At 37.6% G+C, this 18,091-nt stretch overlaps 3 protein-coding genes across 3 annotated transcripts; 1 reads left to right on the forward strand and 2 right to left on the reverse strand.

The window, feature by feature from the left end:
• The first annotated feature begins 252 nt into the window (after positions 1 to 252).
• LOC118050704 (uncharacterized) lies at positions 253 to 10,320 on the forward strand. Its single transcript, XM_035061129.2, has 13 exons — positions 253 to 645; positions 834 to 1,030; positions 1,667 to 1,771; positions 2,702 to 2,753; positions 3,109 to 3,207; positions 7,569 to 7,736; positions 7,826 to 8,113; positions 8,372 to 8,655; positions 8,838 to 8,966; positions 9,059 to 9,181; positions 9,247 to 9,354; positions 9,587 to 9,765; positions 9,936 to 10,320. Exons 1-13 carry the CDS (start codon positions 417 to 419, stop codon positions 10,057 to 10,059), a joined length of 2,085 nt encoding a protein of 694 aa, XP_034917020.1. The 5' UTR covers positions 253 to 416; the 3' UTR covers positions 10,060 to 10,320.
• Positions 10,321 to 12,070: 1,750 nt separating this feature from the next.
• LOC118050707 (uncharacterized) lies at positions 12,071 to 13,378 on the reverse strand. The gene is made up of 3 exons (XM_035061132.2): positions 13,254 to 13,378; positions 13,081 to 13,159; positions 12,071 to 12,986 (listed from the first exon to the last, which is right to left on the reverse strand). The coding sequence occupies exons 1-3, from the start codon at positions 13,278 to 13,280 to the stop codon at positions 12,310 to 12,312; spliced, it is 783 nt and encodes a 260-aa protein (XP_034917023.1). The 5' UTR covers positions 13,281 to 13,378; the 3' UTR covers positions 12,071 to 12,309.
• An 825-nt stretch (positions 13,379 to 14,203) lies between these two features.
• LOC118050705 (peptidyl-prolyl cis-trans isomerase CYP40) lies at positions 14,204 to 17,719 on the reverse strand. The gene is made up of 8 exons (XM_035061130.2): positions 17,280 to 17,719; positions 16,072 to 16,572; positions 15,795 to 15,882; positions 15,610 to 15,662; positions 15,427 to 15,531; positions 14,893 to 14,968; positions 14,633 to 14,670; positions 14,204 to 14,545 (listed from the first exon to the last, which is right to left on the reverse strand). Exons 1-8 carry the CDS (start codon positions 17,448 to 17,450, stop codon positions 14,465 to 14,467), a joined length of 1,113 nt encoding a protein of 370 aa, XP_034917021.1. The 5' UTR covers positions 17,451 to 17,719; the 3' UTR covers positions 14,204 to 14,464.
• Positions 17,720 to 18,091: the final 372 nt, after the last annotated feature.

An 18,091-nucleotide genomic window follows, 5' to 3' on the forward strand; every position in this document is an offset into this window, starting at 1 on the left:
TTGTAACTTATTCCTACTTTTTATACTAAAGGGAAGGGATCATAATCCATGCTTGGCTCAATTTAGAATCATGTTCTTGGAGGGCGTACTTCTTTATTCTCCATATTGCTCACAATCCATAATTAATCTTTTATTTTTTTATTTTTTCATATTTGTTTCCATTAACAAATTATTAGTGGTCCAATGCTTGATAATCGAATGGGCCTAAAGGCCCGTCAAGTGTCCGGGCTAAGCTTTTATTGCAAGAGGAAGGCAGCTAAGCTAAGGTAAGCTGCAAAGCCGGGGACACAACATTTGAGCTTCCTGGTAATTTCTCGGGGAAAGCGAGCGAGAGAAGAAAGCGACAAGAAGAAATCTTCCTTTAAAAAAGAGATGAAAATGGAGACAAAATAAAAATGCTGTAACAAAGAAGAAGCATGAGTGCGCGAAACGCAACACCTGTCATTTCTCCTGACCGACAACAAACGCCCCAAAACGACAACAATGCGATTGAACAAGAAGCGGAAGAAGAAGGTAAGGCGGCGGCGGTTTTGAAAAACCCTAGCTATATGGATCGCGAAGGTCCTCCTCTTGATGATTGCTGCCCTATTTGCTTCGGCACCTTCGATGTTCCTTGCAAAGCTAACTGCGGTCACTGGTATTGTGGTATTTCTCTCTTTCTTTTGTTAGGGTTTCGAATTTATTAATTCGGAATTTCTTGGTTTATGGCATTTAATCCTGGATTAAATAAATTGTGATACCTCGTGTTTCGCGGATTAAGAGAGAGAGAAGAAAAAATCTTGAATCGGCAGGCACTTAGTTGATGATGTTTTTGGGCTCATGTTGTTGATCAGGTAGTTGCATTCTTCAGTACTGGAAGTATTCTGGGCCGTCTAGCCGTTGCAAGTGTCCAATGTGCTCGTCAAGAATCAGCAATTTGACGCCGGAGGCATCGTTACATGGTCAGCAAGAGCAGGAAGTTGTCAAAGTTCTGGAAGATGTTCGGAGGTATAACCATGTTTTTGTCGGAGGTGTGCGAGGTCTAGCTCGGGTGAGTCTTTCTAATAATCATCTTAGGGGGTCTTGTTTAGTGTTGTTTGTTAGTCGTTGGATACCTGGCAAAATTTGACGGTGATACTTCGATTGATCTTGTGATAAATATGATGGTTTGTTGTTGGTTCAGGTTTCCTGTGACTTGTATAGCTACTGCCATTCTAATAACTTATGCTACATGGGATGCTGGATTGCTGTCTGTTTATATGTTCTACATGTTGTTTTGCCAACCTTACCTTCGTTGTTCTTATTTCCAGCTTTTCTCGAATAAGATTCCTTTATGAAGTAATTCGAGTTTGATATGTGTGGAGGTGTTTGTTCTTATTTTGTAACAACTTAGACATTCTCAGGGAATATCTAACTTCATTGAAAGGGGCCATTTTTTCCATATGGCTGACATGAAAAACTGGGAAACAGGACATAGAGATGAAATTAGAAAACAACAGCCGGTGGAATTGTTAGCTGCAAGAATCCTTTTTTGCTTTGCCATTCATTGTTTCATTATGTTTGAATCATGTATAGTTACAAAACTACTCCATTTTCTTTTATACGTTTCTGGAGAAATTCATTGTATAATCTGCATGTTTAATTTTGAACATGCTTTTTCTGAAACATCAGAGAATTCTTTTTGCAGAAAGTGCATGTGGTGCCATTTCTCTTTAAGAGAATGCTTGAAGAAATGATGGATCCTGATGGACACAATTTCTTCCTTTATGAAAAGCTCATGCGCATGTTTGCAGTAAGTTCATTCTACAGTCATTGAGAATTGTATCTTCCTTTCAGTTTTAATTCTTAACTACAAACTGTTTTTTTTGCCACAAACAGAGTTAGCAATTTTGTCCACTTTACACACTACTCATTTTTGCCACCCCCTTCCAGCAGTTTCTGTGCATGAAATTTGACATCTTTTGTGAGCAACACAATAAGATTGTGTTTTACCAAATCTTCCTTACTATTCTTGCTAATATTCTGCTGACATCCTTTCGGATTTCTGGAATTTGAAACCATCACTATTAAGTATGAATAACTAACAAGTAAGACTATCATCTTGTTTAAGAGTTAAGGCATTAGCGAAAAGTTGTGAGTTTTTTCCTTGTTGAAGCACTATACAAGAGTAAAACCGAGTGAGATGCTGAAGAAATTAAGTGCCATAATAATGCTAGTGGTAGCGGAGGGTGCTCTGTGATGTGCATCCTGGTTGTTTGGCAACTTTTGGCTTTACCAGTGTGGTTATTTCATTCTGTAGGCTCGAAAAAAGGCAATAGACAAGTGGAACATGTAAAATTGAACTTTGATGTGATGTAGTAGCATTTCATAGTAAGCTGTGGATACTCATTTCAGAGCATCACCATGGTTTATAGCCTAGTGATTTGTGCTGTTGCATTAGCAACTCCACACAGTGATAACCTGTCATCCATTGAAGTTTGAGAAATTTTATTAGGGAACACAGTGGATCTATGGAAGATAAACAATGCAACTTTTTCTTATTTTTCTACCATGAGGACTCAAGACTCCTAAGATCTATCTCTATATGTTGAATCAATTGTGTAGTTGTGGTCGCTTAATGGATGCTTGGGTTTTGCAAACCACAAGTGATTTGGTACACTCATTTTGACTGGCTTCATTGCTTTTTTCTCTGGGTAATCTGTATTATATTTTCTGTACGCAGATTTTTTTGGCTATCCTCTATATATCCTCACCCTTTGACTTTATCCCGTTAGGTAAGTCACTTTCTTGGGAACATATTGCTTGTTTCTTTGCATAATAGTTGTAAAATCCAAAAATTAATAGGTTATACTCTCCCATAGACTTTCATATGGAAATATTAGCATGCTAGATGATTTCGCCCCATTTTCCTTCCATAAATTGATTTCTTTTCAAATATGTAATTGCTAATGTTTGGTCCAAAATTATGATCCGAATTTGTGCCTGTACTGGGTCCCCACACCTTAAAAAACTGTATATTAAAAAGAAAATCGTTTTTAATTACGTAGTTCTTGTGCTGGGTGGCTTTGATGTTTGGCTGTCTTTTCTCTGTAGCCACTCTCTTGACTTAGATCAATGCCTGTTCTACAGGACGCATTGGAGTTGTGAGACTGTTTGAGTACATGTCCATGCTTCTTGCTGTCACCCTACGTTTAGCTGGCATATTTCGAAGACGACGTCTCAACCAGCGTGTCAGAGATTTGGCTGCTGCCCCTTTAGGTCATTAATAAACTACTATATATATATATATATATACATGTTCATGTTCACAAACAACAGTAGTATAGCATGTTGTAAATAACTGGAGATAACTGTTGAAATTGTGTATTCCTTTGGAATGATGTCATTAACAACACATGAGTGATAAAAATGGAGTCAAGAGTGGTCAAAAACAGTTTCCTCCACGCAATCTAATGTAAAATATTTGAACTGGATTATTTTTGTGTACAGAGCATATACCAAGTAGTCGACTGCAAGTTCCCTGTGAAACGAGCATGGTATTGGAAGTTTTGGGGAGTTAATGGGTTTTTGTCTGATGCTTTTTCCAAAAAGAACATAAAACGGTGCTAATTTCATTGGTCTTATGACTTGCTTGAATTCTAAGAAACCTCTCAAGTTTCATTTATCTGTTTTTGCCAATCTTTCCTGCTCAGAGTTTGGAGTTAATGCAAATTTGCAAGTGAGTTTAGGGTTTCTGTGTAACCGCGTCTATTCGAAAGTTAAAATCAGAAATAGAACGGCTTTAGCCTGGCGAAGGCTGTTGCAAGCTGGTCTGATCAAGCAAGTCCTTGGGATCCAAGGGAAACTTAGTGTCAGAAAACACAGCTTTATTTATTTATTTATTATGCCAGTTTAAGGATACTACATTACATTTAACCCGAGCCGAATCTGGCAAGTAAAAGATCCCAGGCCCATCCTTGTCTATTTAAATTTAGTACTTTTTGCAAGAGCTCTATGCTCAGATTCAGTTGATTTGTTCATGGCTTTCAAATTATTACGGCAGTCCACGACACAGCCTGAATAACATCAGTGACTGCATGCTTATCATTGCCTGTGGTTAAGAAATCATTAAACATAGATCAGATTGAAAATCTTCACAGATTTGTGCTGGTAAATGAACAAAGAGGCACCCACAGAAACCAATGCTGTTAAGAAACTGAGTCGTTGAAACCAAACTCGTGGAGCTTGTTTAGGCAGATACAAGGACGAATGTGCATATGAAATCAAGCCCGATCTTCTACACTTCTTCGCTGATTGTGCCGTTCAGAAAAAGACATTAGAGACATCTAATTGTTGCAAACACCAACCATGGGAGGCTGCAAGAGCAGGAATAGTTCGTATAGTTGTAGATGTAATGACCGGACTAAATCTTTCACTAAAATCAACGCCATGTTGCTGCGTAAACACTAAGACCTTGCTTAGCACCTCGATACACTACCGTCTGCCAAGTCTCTTGACTGCGATAAACCCACCTGTTACCAACCAATCACATTGGCTGCAGCAGGTTTAGGCACTTAAGGCCCGTGACTTATTAGCAATCAATGCCTTCTATTCCTCCTCTATTGCTGGACTTTTGTTGGCTTGATTTAAAGTCTGGGGTTCAAGAGAGCTGGTGATTGCTAGTTTGGACTGTAACAGCAGCAACTGGTGATTGTTAACTATGGTGGCATCATCTACTTCTTGAGAATGATCAATCCCTGGAGCTGAACCCTTTTTCAGTTAAATGGCGAGATCTGAAAATGAGGCAGAACAGGGATTCTATTACATTGCCTTCTGTGCTTTGTATTCTTAAGAGTTTTCATTGCTGCAAGGACTAGAATTCATAAAAAGAAACAACTACAAACCTACAAGAATTGGATCTAGGAAATAAACAGATACAGTTTACATTGCTGCAAGGACTAGGATTCATAAGAAGAGTAATTTTTGGCGAGATTTGCTTGGAGAATCAAATCTGTGATTTTGAGATGGAATCTAATCATTTTAAACTACTTAATTACACTTTTACTTCTAAGTTCTCAATAGATTAAACTTAGTTGGTAACTCAAAATTTACATTTTCCCTCTTAAAAGTACTCTTTCACTTCTTCCTCGCCCTTTCACTTCTTTCTCTCTTGAAACAATTCCAGTAGTAAACTGTTTAAGGTCCCCCTTAACAAAACAAAGAAACTTTAAGAAGGGTAGAAAGAAGAAAAGAAATAAGAGAAGAAGAAGAAGAAGAAGAAGAAGAGAAGAAGAAGAGAGAATGCAATTCTGCATCAACTGTAATCTCTTCATGCCTCCCCTTCCACCTTTCCAATACAACTGCTATGTATAGCAGTAACTAACTAACTAACTAACTGTTCCGACTAACTGTACAACTCCCTAACTAATTCTGTAACTAACTACCAACTGAATTCTGTGTATGCATTATTATTTAGCACAGGTGTTTATTAGCTAATACTAATGCTGCTGTTACTTGTATTCCATTGTTGAGCCTTCAAGCTGCAAGTGCCTCTCGTCCAAGCTAACCTGTAGATCATGCCATGCTGATTCTTATGCACCTAACATAAACATGTACTCCTCACTAACAGAAATGAGCAAAGAGATGTGCACTGAGATCTTAGGGACTGAAAGCACTGAAAGCTGGAGTAAGGAGGGTGAAAGCCACTATGTCAGTCGTGAGCGTAAGGAGAGACTGTCTAAAACTAGAAGTAATCCATCTGTAGCGTACAAAAATCATTCCTCACCAAGTGCTGGTCGCATCCCTCCTCTGCTGGGGTCAATCAGCTGCCCCTGTAGTATCCGCCTGATTCCTCGCCGAGAAGGTGGGAGGCTAATTTTGGAAGCAGTCCCTTGCCTTCCTTATGTTAAAGCAGAGAAAAACGATGGCGGGCAAGCTTTGGAAGCGTTTCCTTCTTTTCCTTGTATCCAAGCCCAGAAAAACGATGGCCGGCTTCGATTATATATGCCGCGCTCTTCTCCAAATAACAGCTATGACAATGAAGAGCAAGAAGCATGTGACGAAGAGAAAGCTGGCTAGAATAGGTACTAGGTAGCTGTGAGAGGGTACTGGCAAGTATTAAGCAATAAAGAAGATGATCTGTTGTCCAGTAGTGTAATCAGGATTGAAAGTGTTCCTAAAACATGTGTGCTAATGGCAGGTAATAAGTAGTTTAATACTTTTTTCTGCTCTTTTCCAGGTTCCAGCAGTTGCTATTCATGAATTTTGACATATTCTGTCAACAACTGATAGGAAGTGTTTTGTGGAATTTTTCTGACTATGTTTTTCTCATTCCATTTTGGGTTCTGAAATTGGAAATCTACAGTAGACAAGTTAATTACCAGGCGTAAGAGTTAAAGTTGTTAGAAAAATAGAACCTTTGGAAATATGCAGGAACTGATGAACTAGCATTTGATAAGAAGCTGCACGCACTTATTTTAGAGCATTTCACAGTAAATAGCCTGGTCAAGATTTGTGCTGGAGTCTATCGTCTAAGTTGAGTAAATTTTATGTTCCATGGACTAGATTAAACTTCTCTGAATCAGAATTGCTTACGAGGACAAAATCTTCCCAGCAAAGGATGTTTATTCTTTGGGAGATCTGAGAGATGATGGGAATGTAGAGAACCTACCAAGGCTCAAGATTCTAAGCATCTACATCCCGAATCATTGCGTAGTTGTTGACACTAAATGGATTCTTGCTGGTGGATTAGGGTATAGAGATCCATAACGTAACGTGGGTTCTCATGTGGAGATCCGATGTGGTGACATTTTTCCAATGGAGGGCATGAAACCCTAGGAATTGCGACTTAGCTACCCTAACTGTTTTTAAATCAGTGGCAACATTACTATTTTGTTAACTTAATTACTGTAAATATAGGGCAGAGATGCATCTGTTGGCCTAGCACTCAGTACTTCAAATCATGAAAATTCTGTCCTGGAGCAGGATGTTGTCAATATCTGGAGAGACTCTTGAAACTGTTTATCCTTTTAGGACGATGGTCTTCAACAATATGACATCTGAACTTCTGACAGAAGTGGTAGATAATAGTTTCCACGTAAATTTTACGACACTCGTGAATTATGAGAACTAACATAATTAGTATTTTGAGCAGAGCAGCTATCTTATGTAAAGCTTTCGACTTCAAGTTCATTAGTACTGGATCAAGTTGATTTGTAGAATGGGTTCTATCCTTGTATTCTCCATTAAATTATCTTGAAGTTAAGTTCGGTTTATTTTAAAAATTTTATGGTTTCATCCATCATGGTTTCTTGAAGTTTACGATGTTTTCTAGAGTAGTTAGTGGCATTTTATTAATTAATTTTTAAATTTCACCTAAAAATAGATAAGAAAAAAGAAGAAGATAAAACTAACGACATGCCGCTAACTCATTCTCGTAGACAAATTATCATCCACTAGACTACAAGTCGTAAGCTTAATACAACAGCAAGTTAATTATTAAAAAAAAACCAGCCTGCAACTGCAAGGTGCAAGCACACTGCCTTTGGCTCAGGACCTCACTGACGCTTACCTCCCTCACCCACACAAAATTGAAGAAGAAGAAGAAGAAGAAGAAGCAGAAACGTTTATGGGGCCACCAAGCAAGAATGTCCGTACAATCTCACAAGAAGCTTTTGATGAACTAGTAAAAGAGAACATAGAAGATCTAGGTTTAGACCCCACTGAAGCCCTTGAAGATGCAATCCAAACTCTTACTCTTCAAGGCGTTGATCTCTCAGGTAACAACTCGATCAAGAACCCCATTTTCTCATTTCCCCTTTTATCCCTTGGAAGAACAAATATTAACAAAATCACGGGTTTGTTGCAGGTATTGTGACTTGTGTACCAGGAGAGGGGAGCGTGATGGAGAATCCAGTGATTAAGTGTTTGGAGAGGTTGAAGGAACTGGGATTTGATGATGATGATTTGGATGAAATGGTTGGGTTGCTTGATGAGTTGGTTGGATTGTTTACTGGTGTTGAAGGATCTGGGAATGTTGCCATTGGTGTTAGAAATGGTGGGTTGGAGTTGGTCTGTTCTATTTGTTCTAACATTCCTATTGTGTCTGAGAAAGTTCTCGTTTCGGCTTTGAAAACGTTGGCATTGTTAATTCATGGTATGTGCTTTTATCTGTACAGGATGATGCTTTTTGTTCTTTTAGATGGTTGGTTTATGGATTTAGAATTTGGAGTGTGAATTTATGAGAAAATATTTTTTTCCGAAAGGGAATTTTGTTTTGTTTATATTTCTGCTATATATTTTTAGTTCATCGGATCTTCAATGTTTACTTTCAGAGGAAAAAGATCATGACTTGATCCTATATTTATTTGTTATTGGTGGGTTTTTCTAATGTTTGTGTCCTTGTAATTTGCAGATGTTCAAAGTACTGAAATGTTTCGGTCTAGTGATGGACCGAAGATGGTAGTTGGCATTTTAAAGGATGGAAGTGAAAGTTTAGAAGTAATGAATGCTGGGTTTGCTGTTGTTGCTGCAGCAGCAACTGGCAATGAGGTTGTGAAAGAGTTGTTTATTGAATTGAAAATTGATGAGCTTATTTTGGAAGTACTGAATAAACAGAGTAAAGGCATCAGCCAAGGTTTATATGATTCTATACGTGTTCTCTTGACTCCTGATGATAATCGTGTTGTGGCATCCCAAGTAAGTAAATGTTTCATCACAAATGTACAAATCTCAGTTTAATCAATCAACTTGCATGCGCGTTGCGAGGATGGGCACTAAGGTTTTGATTTCAGCAATGCATGGTTTCGCCTCCAAATATTTATGTACATGTTGATGGAAAATGTCTTTACCAAAGCAACTGACATGCATTTAAACTCCAGGTTTATGGTTATGCACGAAGATTTGCCAAAATTGGTATTGCAATAGCTCTTGTGGAATCACTACGCTCAGGGCTTACCTCACCCAGTTTAGTTTCAGCGAGTGTCGCTTTAAAGGCTGTTGCTGTTAATGTAAGTTCACTTGCATCTGATGTGATGTCAAAATATGGTCTTTCTTAGTTCAAGTCTGAGTTTTTTCTTCCTCGTTTTCTTCTGATTTGCAGGATGAAATATGTAAATCCATTGCTGAAAGTGGTGGCATTGATATCATTTTCAAATGTATTGATGACAGTGGTGAACATGGCAACAAAATTGTAGCTAGAGCTTGCTGTTCTTTGTTATCCAAGGTACAAAGAGATTCTGGCTCATAGTTTATGGTTTTGGATGTTTTTACAGAATTTTATTTGATTAGTTGGCAGGAAGTGATTCAAATAAAAGTGCAATTGTAGAGAAGGAGGGTATGAATAAGCTAATCCAACTCGCAGCCAGATTTTCTGATGACCCTTCTGTTCTGCAAGAGGTAAAAAGTGATTTTGTATACTATTGAATGTGCATAACCATCAATCCAGAAATAGAATATTTTTTTGATCACATGGAAGGTTTGATTCATTTCAAGTTTCAAAAAATGCTCACTGCAAGCTGCATTTCAAGGATTGACACCTTGAAATCTTACCTGTCATTTTGGTTATGGTACGTTTATTTGCATTTATGAGCTGTCTTGCTTTCTTTAATTAAATTTCCACCATTTTCAGGTCATGTCCATCTTTACGGTGCTCTGTTTAAGATCTCCAGACAATGCAGCCCGTGCCATGGAAGCTGGAGCTGGAGACCTTGCCATCCAAGCCATGGAGAAGTTTTCTAATGTGCAACAATTACAGAGGAGTTCCTGTCTAATGATCCGTAATCTTGTTGCGAGGAACCCAGAGAACAGGCAAGTCTTTTTCTCCACGCTTTCTTTTTGTCTCGTGGCATATCATCAGGCAGGCTTTAATTTCTTTTTCTTCTTTCATGTTGCTTCTCTGGCATAGCCCCAAATGTAGGACTCCTATACTAAATTGTGGCACCGTCTCACATTTGATTTAAGTTTTTGCCACTTTACAGAACTCTTCTTCTTAGTCATGGCATCGAGAAAATTATAAGAAGGGCAAAGGTAAACCACGAAACCTGCAAGGATGCTGCCACTGATGCTTTGAGGGACCTGGGCCTCGATAACTACAATTCATAGCTCAAGCTCATAAAACTAATGACTTGATACATACTGGATTATGTGGCCCCTACTTTATTTTGTTTGCGTCAGCATATTGCTTGCCACTGCATTTGCCAAGCTTTTTGCTAAAATTCCAAGGTTAAATTTTCGTGTGGTGTGCTTGTGAAACAAAATACCGAGTTTCCTCCTGTCTTTCTCCCCCCTCTCCAAAGGCTGTTTGTATAACCCTTTTCAGATAGTTGAGTTTCTTTGATTTGTTTGCAAGCAAATTGCTGACTATTTGTTTTGGTCTCCAGAACCTTGTGATTTGATTAACTCAAAATTGAAATGGTGATTCGTTTACAAGCTGACTGCTTGCAATGTCACCATTAACTGCTATCCCAACTTGTAATGGAGAATAAATCAGGCTTGGTTTGGACTGTAACAATGGTAACTGGTGACTGTTAATTATGGTGGGCATCATCTGAGCTGAACCCTGCTTCAGTTATTTGGTCAAATCTGAAAATGAGGCGGAACTGGAATTCTATTACATGAAGTTCTGACTGCTGTAAGGTCTAGAATTCAGAAAAAGATGCTACTACAAACCTTAGAAAATATTGGGGAAAAAGAAAATTACAGTTCAAATTATAGTGGAATCAACAACACAATTGCCTACCCGACATTTAAATTCAAAGAACTCACTCTTTCACTCTACACAGGGAAATTATTAATTTACCCCAGAATTTAAACTTTATAACATGCTTTAATAATATGATATTTTTTATAGGACACATTTGTTATTATTGAATTTGAATTTGAATGGAGGTGAAGAATTCTTTCAACTTTTTGTTTGCAAAATGTAACATCTAAAATACCTAAAAAGTTGAATTTTCTTAACTGTTAATATAGGGACATATTCTGTTTTTTCTCTTTCAATAAAAAAAATCTATAGCTAAGATTGATGGGCTTTTTGGTTTTTTTTATTATGCTTTTTTTTTTTATTAATATCATGTGGGTTCAAGAGCACTTAGATGTTTGCATTAATTAAATTAAAAAAAAAAAAAAAAAGATGTATGGGAGATGTCTGTGCCCTTTATGTGACGTGTGTGGTGTCTCTCGGCTATCACAAAAAAAAGTTAACAACAATCATTTTCAAAAGATAAAGTTGAGGCGCATCCACTAGGGCGACATGTATAATCCATGTCATGGTGGTTTAAGCGGCTATTAGTTTTTTCTCTCTTCTCCTTGGAAACATGTGAGTTCAGCAAAATTAAGAGTAGTCCTTCATTTTTTTTATTTTAATTATGATTTATTTTGATTGCTCTTTATTTGTTTTGAAGTTTTTTTTTTAGTATTTTGATTTTTTTATATTTATATCAAATTTAATTTTTATTTTTTTGATTGTTGTTTTAAAAATATATGTGTTTTCAATCATATTCCCAATCATTTGATTTTTATTTGAGATTTGACCCTTATGTTTTTAATTTCTTTTCTCCCTTGGTTTTTTTTTTAAATTGATTTTGTTTTTCAATTTCATTCTTCAACATTTAATTTATTTAAAATTAGATTGTGCTAATTTTAATTTGCAATGATTCTGATCTCATGACCTAGGTCATATATATGAAATTTTAACCCAGATTAATATCAATCTTTTTTTTATGTATTTTTTTCTGTCAATTTAATTTTTTAATTTTATCATTTAATATTGAGTTTATTAAAGATTAAATATCTTATTTTATTTTACTTTCTATAACAATATCCCTACCTCATGATTCGGGTCACATATTTACCATGCTAGCTTGAATTGACTCGAGTTTTTACAGCATTTTATTATTTATTATTTTTATATAAAACTTGCTCTTTAATTTTTTAATTGTTTTTTTAATCATTTTTTATAACAAGTTTGTCATAACAAACTCTGATGGAAAAAAGATTTTTTTTTTTTTTTTTTTTAATTTCTCTTCGTCCACAAATTGCTTGGAAGAAAGAAGAAAAAAACTATTCAGCAAAGAGCAAAGATATACGCAGTGTCCGCAATCATAATTTTAAATGGTGGATACAGTCATGAATCTTAGCTTAGCTTCTAGCCTACATAAAATAATGAAAATGTTTTTATGAAAAATGAAAAAAAAGATATTACACGTACGGTCAATAATGGCCATTACCGTTGATAACGGAGTTATAATAGTTAGCGGTGTGATTCATCAATAACGGTGCTATAAGGGTACACGATTTCGTTAAATAATGGACGTTATTTCAATATATAATCACATTAAAGCAGCAATAAGCTCACATTATGCTGCAAGCTGCAGCGTTATCATCGCTGAAAGCATGATAGATGGAGTTGCCTGCTGGCACTTCTTTTTGCCCACCGTAAACAGCATGAAGATTTGACAAGGGAATTTGTGGCCGAGGTGGTGGAGGAAGGGGGGGTGTTTGCTGCAGCGGCAACCTGGCATGAATCGGAGCAGGAGGAGGGAGTGCTGGCTGAAGTGGCAACGTGGCATAAATGGGTGGCCGATGGCCGTGATAACCATATGGTCTCCCCGTGTAATTGTATGGCGCCATTGGAGTTGGATACCTAGGTGGCAACGCCGGGTAACCACCACCGTAAAAACTTGGATCATCACTTCTCTGCCCATACCAAGAAGGAGGTGCCGTATTACTTCCCATTCCATAATATGGCTGAGAAGGCAAAGAAATCTCCTCATGATCATGCACCTGAGCTACAGGTTTGTCATCATCCTTGGGCTCCTTACAGCAACAACAATTCTCCTCATCACGGATGTTATGCTCTTTCTGCATGTTCCTATTGAACTGATCAAGTGTCTTTTTGGCTTGTATGGGATCAAATACCTCTGCTTTCTTCCCTGTCTTTGCAATGGCCTTTTGGAGTGTTGAAGGATCTACCAAGCCAGAAACCATTACCAATCCCTTTTTTGTGTTTATGTCGACGAAATTAACTCCTAGGCAACAAAATAATAAACAAAATCAGAAATCTCATCAATTCTTGTTATATAAACAGGGCATAGCTTGATGCAAAGTGGGTACTATTTTTACCGTTTATTTTTTGCAACCTTTTCTTGACTTTTGTAGAACACTTGGAACAACAGCAGGCATCCACTCTCAAAATACAAGCCTGCTAGAGAGAGAGAGAGAGAGAGAGGGGGAAAAACCTGTAAAGCTCAAGTCGAATACTGAACGTTGGGAGAGTGAAGATGTAGAAAAAATACCGAAAGAGGCGCAAGGTTTTCTGCCATCGAAACTTCTAAAGAAGAGAGCAGTCTTTTCTTCTCCTCATCTCTTCTATTCTTCAAGAAGATGAAAAGATGAATGATGCCTTTAGGTGATATTATAAAGATAATATAAGATTCTGTTCTTCTCCCCCATTAATACTCATAACAGAATTATCAAAGTTATTTTCTGGACTCCATTCCAGCCTTCAAATTCTCGGCAAATATTCTCACTTGACACCTTTTCCTTTTTAGTCTATTTCTTGTATGGCAATTTTCTACTCAAATGGTCCATACAAATATAGATTGATATAGACATTGATTCCATAATATTTTTTCATCCATTTCTGTAAACTACAAGGAAAGAGAGAGATCTCGCACCCAGGAGTCTAGGGCTAAGTTTCTCTCTAATATTATCTTCCTAAAACGTAGATACTTGAAATATTATATGCTCACTTCTTCCCCTTTACGAGCTAACATCTTTATTTTTCTTTCATCTGTATCCTTTGATTGAGGGGCAAGTTCGCGATTCTGCGATCCTCAAAATATTTTGGGCTCCAGTCTGATAAGCAATTATTATATATGGACTTCGGAGGGGAAAGGTCTAAAGAATGTCTTCGGATCAGAATTGGGCCGATGATCTATCTGGTCGGTGCAGTTTTCGTGAACCACCCACCGTGTTGACCTTCGTTTTGGAACGGGTACAATGCCCATTTCTCTTCATACGAGATTTTCCAGCTTGTTCTTTAGCTCATAGCTAGCAATCTTCAAGGACCTAGTCTACAATGGGGCGAGCTTGAACGCTGAACCCAGTAAATCTGACCAGGGAGGCAAGCGTCGGCTACAGTAGTTGATATACCATGTTCAGGATCGAAGCAAAGAAAAATGAGGTGAAGCGAAAGGGAATGCAAGAGGTCTGTTCCAAAAAAGAACCATACAACATGACACGATTTTATGTCCATCAGAGAGTAAATCATTATTTTTAATTGGCTCTAAGTTTCAAAAATTTCCATGGAAACTGTAATAAGAAATGGTTCGAGCCTCAAACTTGTACAGTTGCCTTTGATAAAGGCTCCTTTGTTCTCTGACAAAACCTGAAAAGCTTTTGTAACTCAAGGAATTCGCATCCTGTTTTTCAAAATATTCTCAGTTTGCAACGCCCGATGATCAAATGACAAGAGTTTCCAAAAGGTAATCCGCATCCCAATTGGCTAGGGTTCTACAGCAGTGCTATTTGAAGTTTCGAACATCTTCTCATATCGCCTTCTCTCCTGATCACGTCTCTCGTTAACCTGCAAGACATTAATTGTTTAGCACCCTGTTGACTACAACCATTTATTATCACAAAATATGTTACAGATTCTGTTAATTGTACCGACCTTCTTCCTAGCAGCATTAAGCTCCCGTTTTATTCCAGCTGAAAAGCATTAGAAACCAAAGCTGTCAGCAAATCTCAACAGATTATTTGTAAAATAACAGGTCCAAGACTCCTAGAATTTATTCAAGCGAATATATTTGATATAATCAAGCTTTAACATAATCACTGGAACTTGTAGATCTTATCAGAGAGCAAACGTCTGAACAAAAATTCTATCCCCAGAATTATGTGCCATTGGCCCTGTTTCAGATTATCACTAACCATCATTTGGCTCCAACTGCAACGCCTTTTTGAAGCTTTCAGCAGCAGCATCAACATCATTAAGAGCCTTGTATGCCTGACAAGCAAAAAAGGAAAAAAAAAAAAAAACTATTAGTACGAGAACTGTGAAGGTACCTTCTCAAACATTAAAATTTAAACAAATCAAAGGAAAAAAAGTGCGCCACCAAAATATGGAAGTTAACAAAGTCGAAACCAAAACGGAAAAATAAAAAATAAGAGAAGGAAAAGCGACCTACTGCTCTCCCCATTCAGAATGCATAGATGCACCACATTTCAGTGGAATAGAAGTAAAATATTACACACAAGAAAATAACTGGAAGAATTTTAAGCAAGTCTTCCAAATTCCAAATGGATGGTGGGGAGGCAAAAGCAGCTTGCAAGAAGCTATCAGAAGATTCAGAACTACACCTCAGAAAGAACCTTTCTAGAACAGATGGACTGGCTGACACCAAACATGTGCAAAAGATCCCATGATTCTAGAGATTGAAAGCATTCCCATTTGCAGATACTAACCTGTCCCTGGCGAAACAGAGCTTTTGCATTGTTTTCCCAATCACGTATTGCAAGGTCTGTGTCCACCAGTGCTCCTTTCAGATCCCCCAATTTTAACCTAGATGCCTACACAAAAGATCAAAAAAAGCTTCAGTAGCCAGTGGCAGTAAGAATACCCTGACAACAGTGAGAACAGGAACTTACTGCACTGTTTGTGAATGTCTGTGACTTTGTCTTCCTCAAAGCTGAACTCTTCTCTGAAAAGCCACCAGAAGAAAAAGGTTTAAATAAATCACATGCAACTGGAGCACAGGGACCCATTAGCATTGCATTGAGAACATCAAGATAGAAAGTAACTAGGAATTATATGGAGCACAGAGATTGTTCACCTTCGTCAATCCCTTCTTTCTCCCAACAGATATCCAGATAGCGTAAAGCCTTCCGATACTTTCTTAGCGCCATCTTATAGTCTTGTTTCTGCGATCAATAATTAGAAATTGGGACATCAACACAGGCTATAGAAGAAAAGAATATCAAAGGTTGAAAAAATTGGTTCACCTAAAATATTCACACCCCAACAAAGCATACTTTTAACTAGAATTCCTGAAGTTTCATCAATGTGCCTTTGGTGAAACAAGAACATCAGCAAAACATGAGAACCATTACCTTGAAATGTTCATTTCCAAAAGCCTTAATAGAATCTACAGCATTCATCCACCATGAAAGTTCACTAGGACTCTCATAAAGGTCAACTGGCCAATCAGGATAAGCATCGCCATCCTTGAAGAAATTACATGTCCCGTCATCTGCACCCTCAGGAATTTCTCCACAGTCGACGATCATAACATCAGAAGTGGGACACTCAGCATCACCAGTTGTAACATGCTCAATAGAACGAACAACTCCAATTCCTTTAACCACCTTCCCAAATACAACATGTTTTCCATCCAAATGAGAGGTGCGGGTTGTCGTGATAAAGAACTGTGAACCATTTGTGTTTGGACCAGCATTTGCCATAGATAACATTCCTTTCCTTTCATGTTTCAGTTCGAAATTCTCATCCTCGAACTTCAAGCCATAAATAGATTCCCCTCCAGTGCCATCTCCTGCAGAGATATCTCCTCCTTGAACCATAAAACCTTTGATGACACGATGAAAACGACATCCCTGGTATCCCAAAAAACACATAAAATCAACTAAAAAAAGCTTAAAATTTCCTTCTCATCAGCCTTTATAGCCAAAGCTGTGCACAAAAGAAATCCTGTCAAATGCAATTAGCAGCCAATAAAATTCAAGCCTATAGATTGCCTAGAAATATTGGTCCAGAAAAATGAATAAAAATGATAAGATATCAATACCAAAGCACATATACTTTATTTATCACCAAAGAACGAAACACCCTCAACCTGAAGCTAAATAACAATAAGAAAAGCGAGTAGAGACTGCCTGTGATGGCTTTTCCAGTGGTCCAAAACCAGAACCATTATTGCTGCAGATATCTCAAAATACTGGGAAAGAATCATTCTTTAGAATCAAGAAAATTCACGACTGCTACTCTACATAATCAAGGACATCACTGACTTTTCATCATGAACTGAAAACCTGATTTCTACCCAGAAAAGCGTTTTCCTTCTCAAGTATCTCTGACAAAAGCTTGAAAAGGTTTCGTTTTTAAGACTTAGCATCGATAACCAAAAGTACAAAAGCGAAACAATCATCACAGTCAAATACCATAACACTAACAATATCCAAAATCAAAAGACTTTAGTACCCTCAAAATTCCCAAAAGTCCTTCATTAACCAAAAAAACCAACTTGAACCCACAAACACATGAATACACACACAGAAAATTACTAAACAGGTACTTAAAAGACCTTGTAGTGAAGAGGGACACCGGTGTTAGGTCCAATGCCTTTCTCACCAGTGCACAGAGCTCTAAAATTCTCAGCAGTTTTAGGAACGACATCGTTGTAGAGCTCTACTACTATCCTTCCTTCTAACTCCCCTCCGATGCTCATGTCTAAAAAACACCTTGGCCTGCCCATCTCTCCCTCCCTCTCTTTCTCTCTCTGCTAAATATGTAAAAGGAAGGGTTTGGGATTCTAAAGGGTTCTTTGCATAAAAGGAAGTAATGGTAAACCCCTCGACTGGTCCCCTCGAATACAGTAAGCACCACTACTTCATTTCACTTCTTGCAATAAATGGAAATGGGAGTAAAAATAAAGCAAAAAAAAAAACTTTTGGGGTTGCATATTCAAACGCCTCTCTCTCCCCTTGTTTTGAGGGGCAACATCGTGTACAGATTTGTTAATAATAATGTGAGCCCTATGGCCTATGTCTATGGCTATGGATAAAGACGGTGTAGTGTTGGGTTTCTCGGATGTCCCTGTTTTTTTGTGTATTTATATCTTGATCCTTTGATTTTTTTTAAATAGTCTAATATATATCCACCAATTATCTTCTCTATACCAATGTCAAGAGGTGCATAAATTCCTATTTTTCATGCTCGTTGATGTTAAGAAAAAAAAGAGTCATGTTTTAATGTTCAGACGAGTAAGTGAACTCAAGTCTCAGCAGTGCAAGAAGAAGTACAGAAACAGTAAAATGGAAGTAGTACATGGCCACATGGGATCTCACTGTACGATGCCTGTATAAATATAGATATGGGTGCGAAAGATTCGTGGCA

This window comes from Populus alba, chromosome 4, assembly GCF_005239225.2.
Source record: "Populus alba chromosome 4, ASM523922v2, whole genome shotgun sequence".
NCBI lineage: Eukaryota > Viridiplantae > Streptophyta > Magnoliopsida > Malpighiales > Salicaceae > Populus > Populus alba.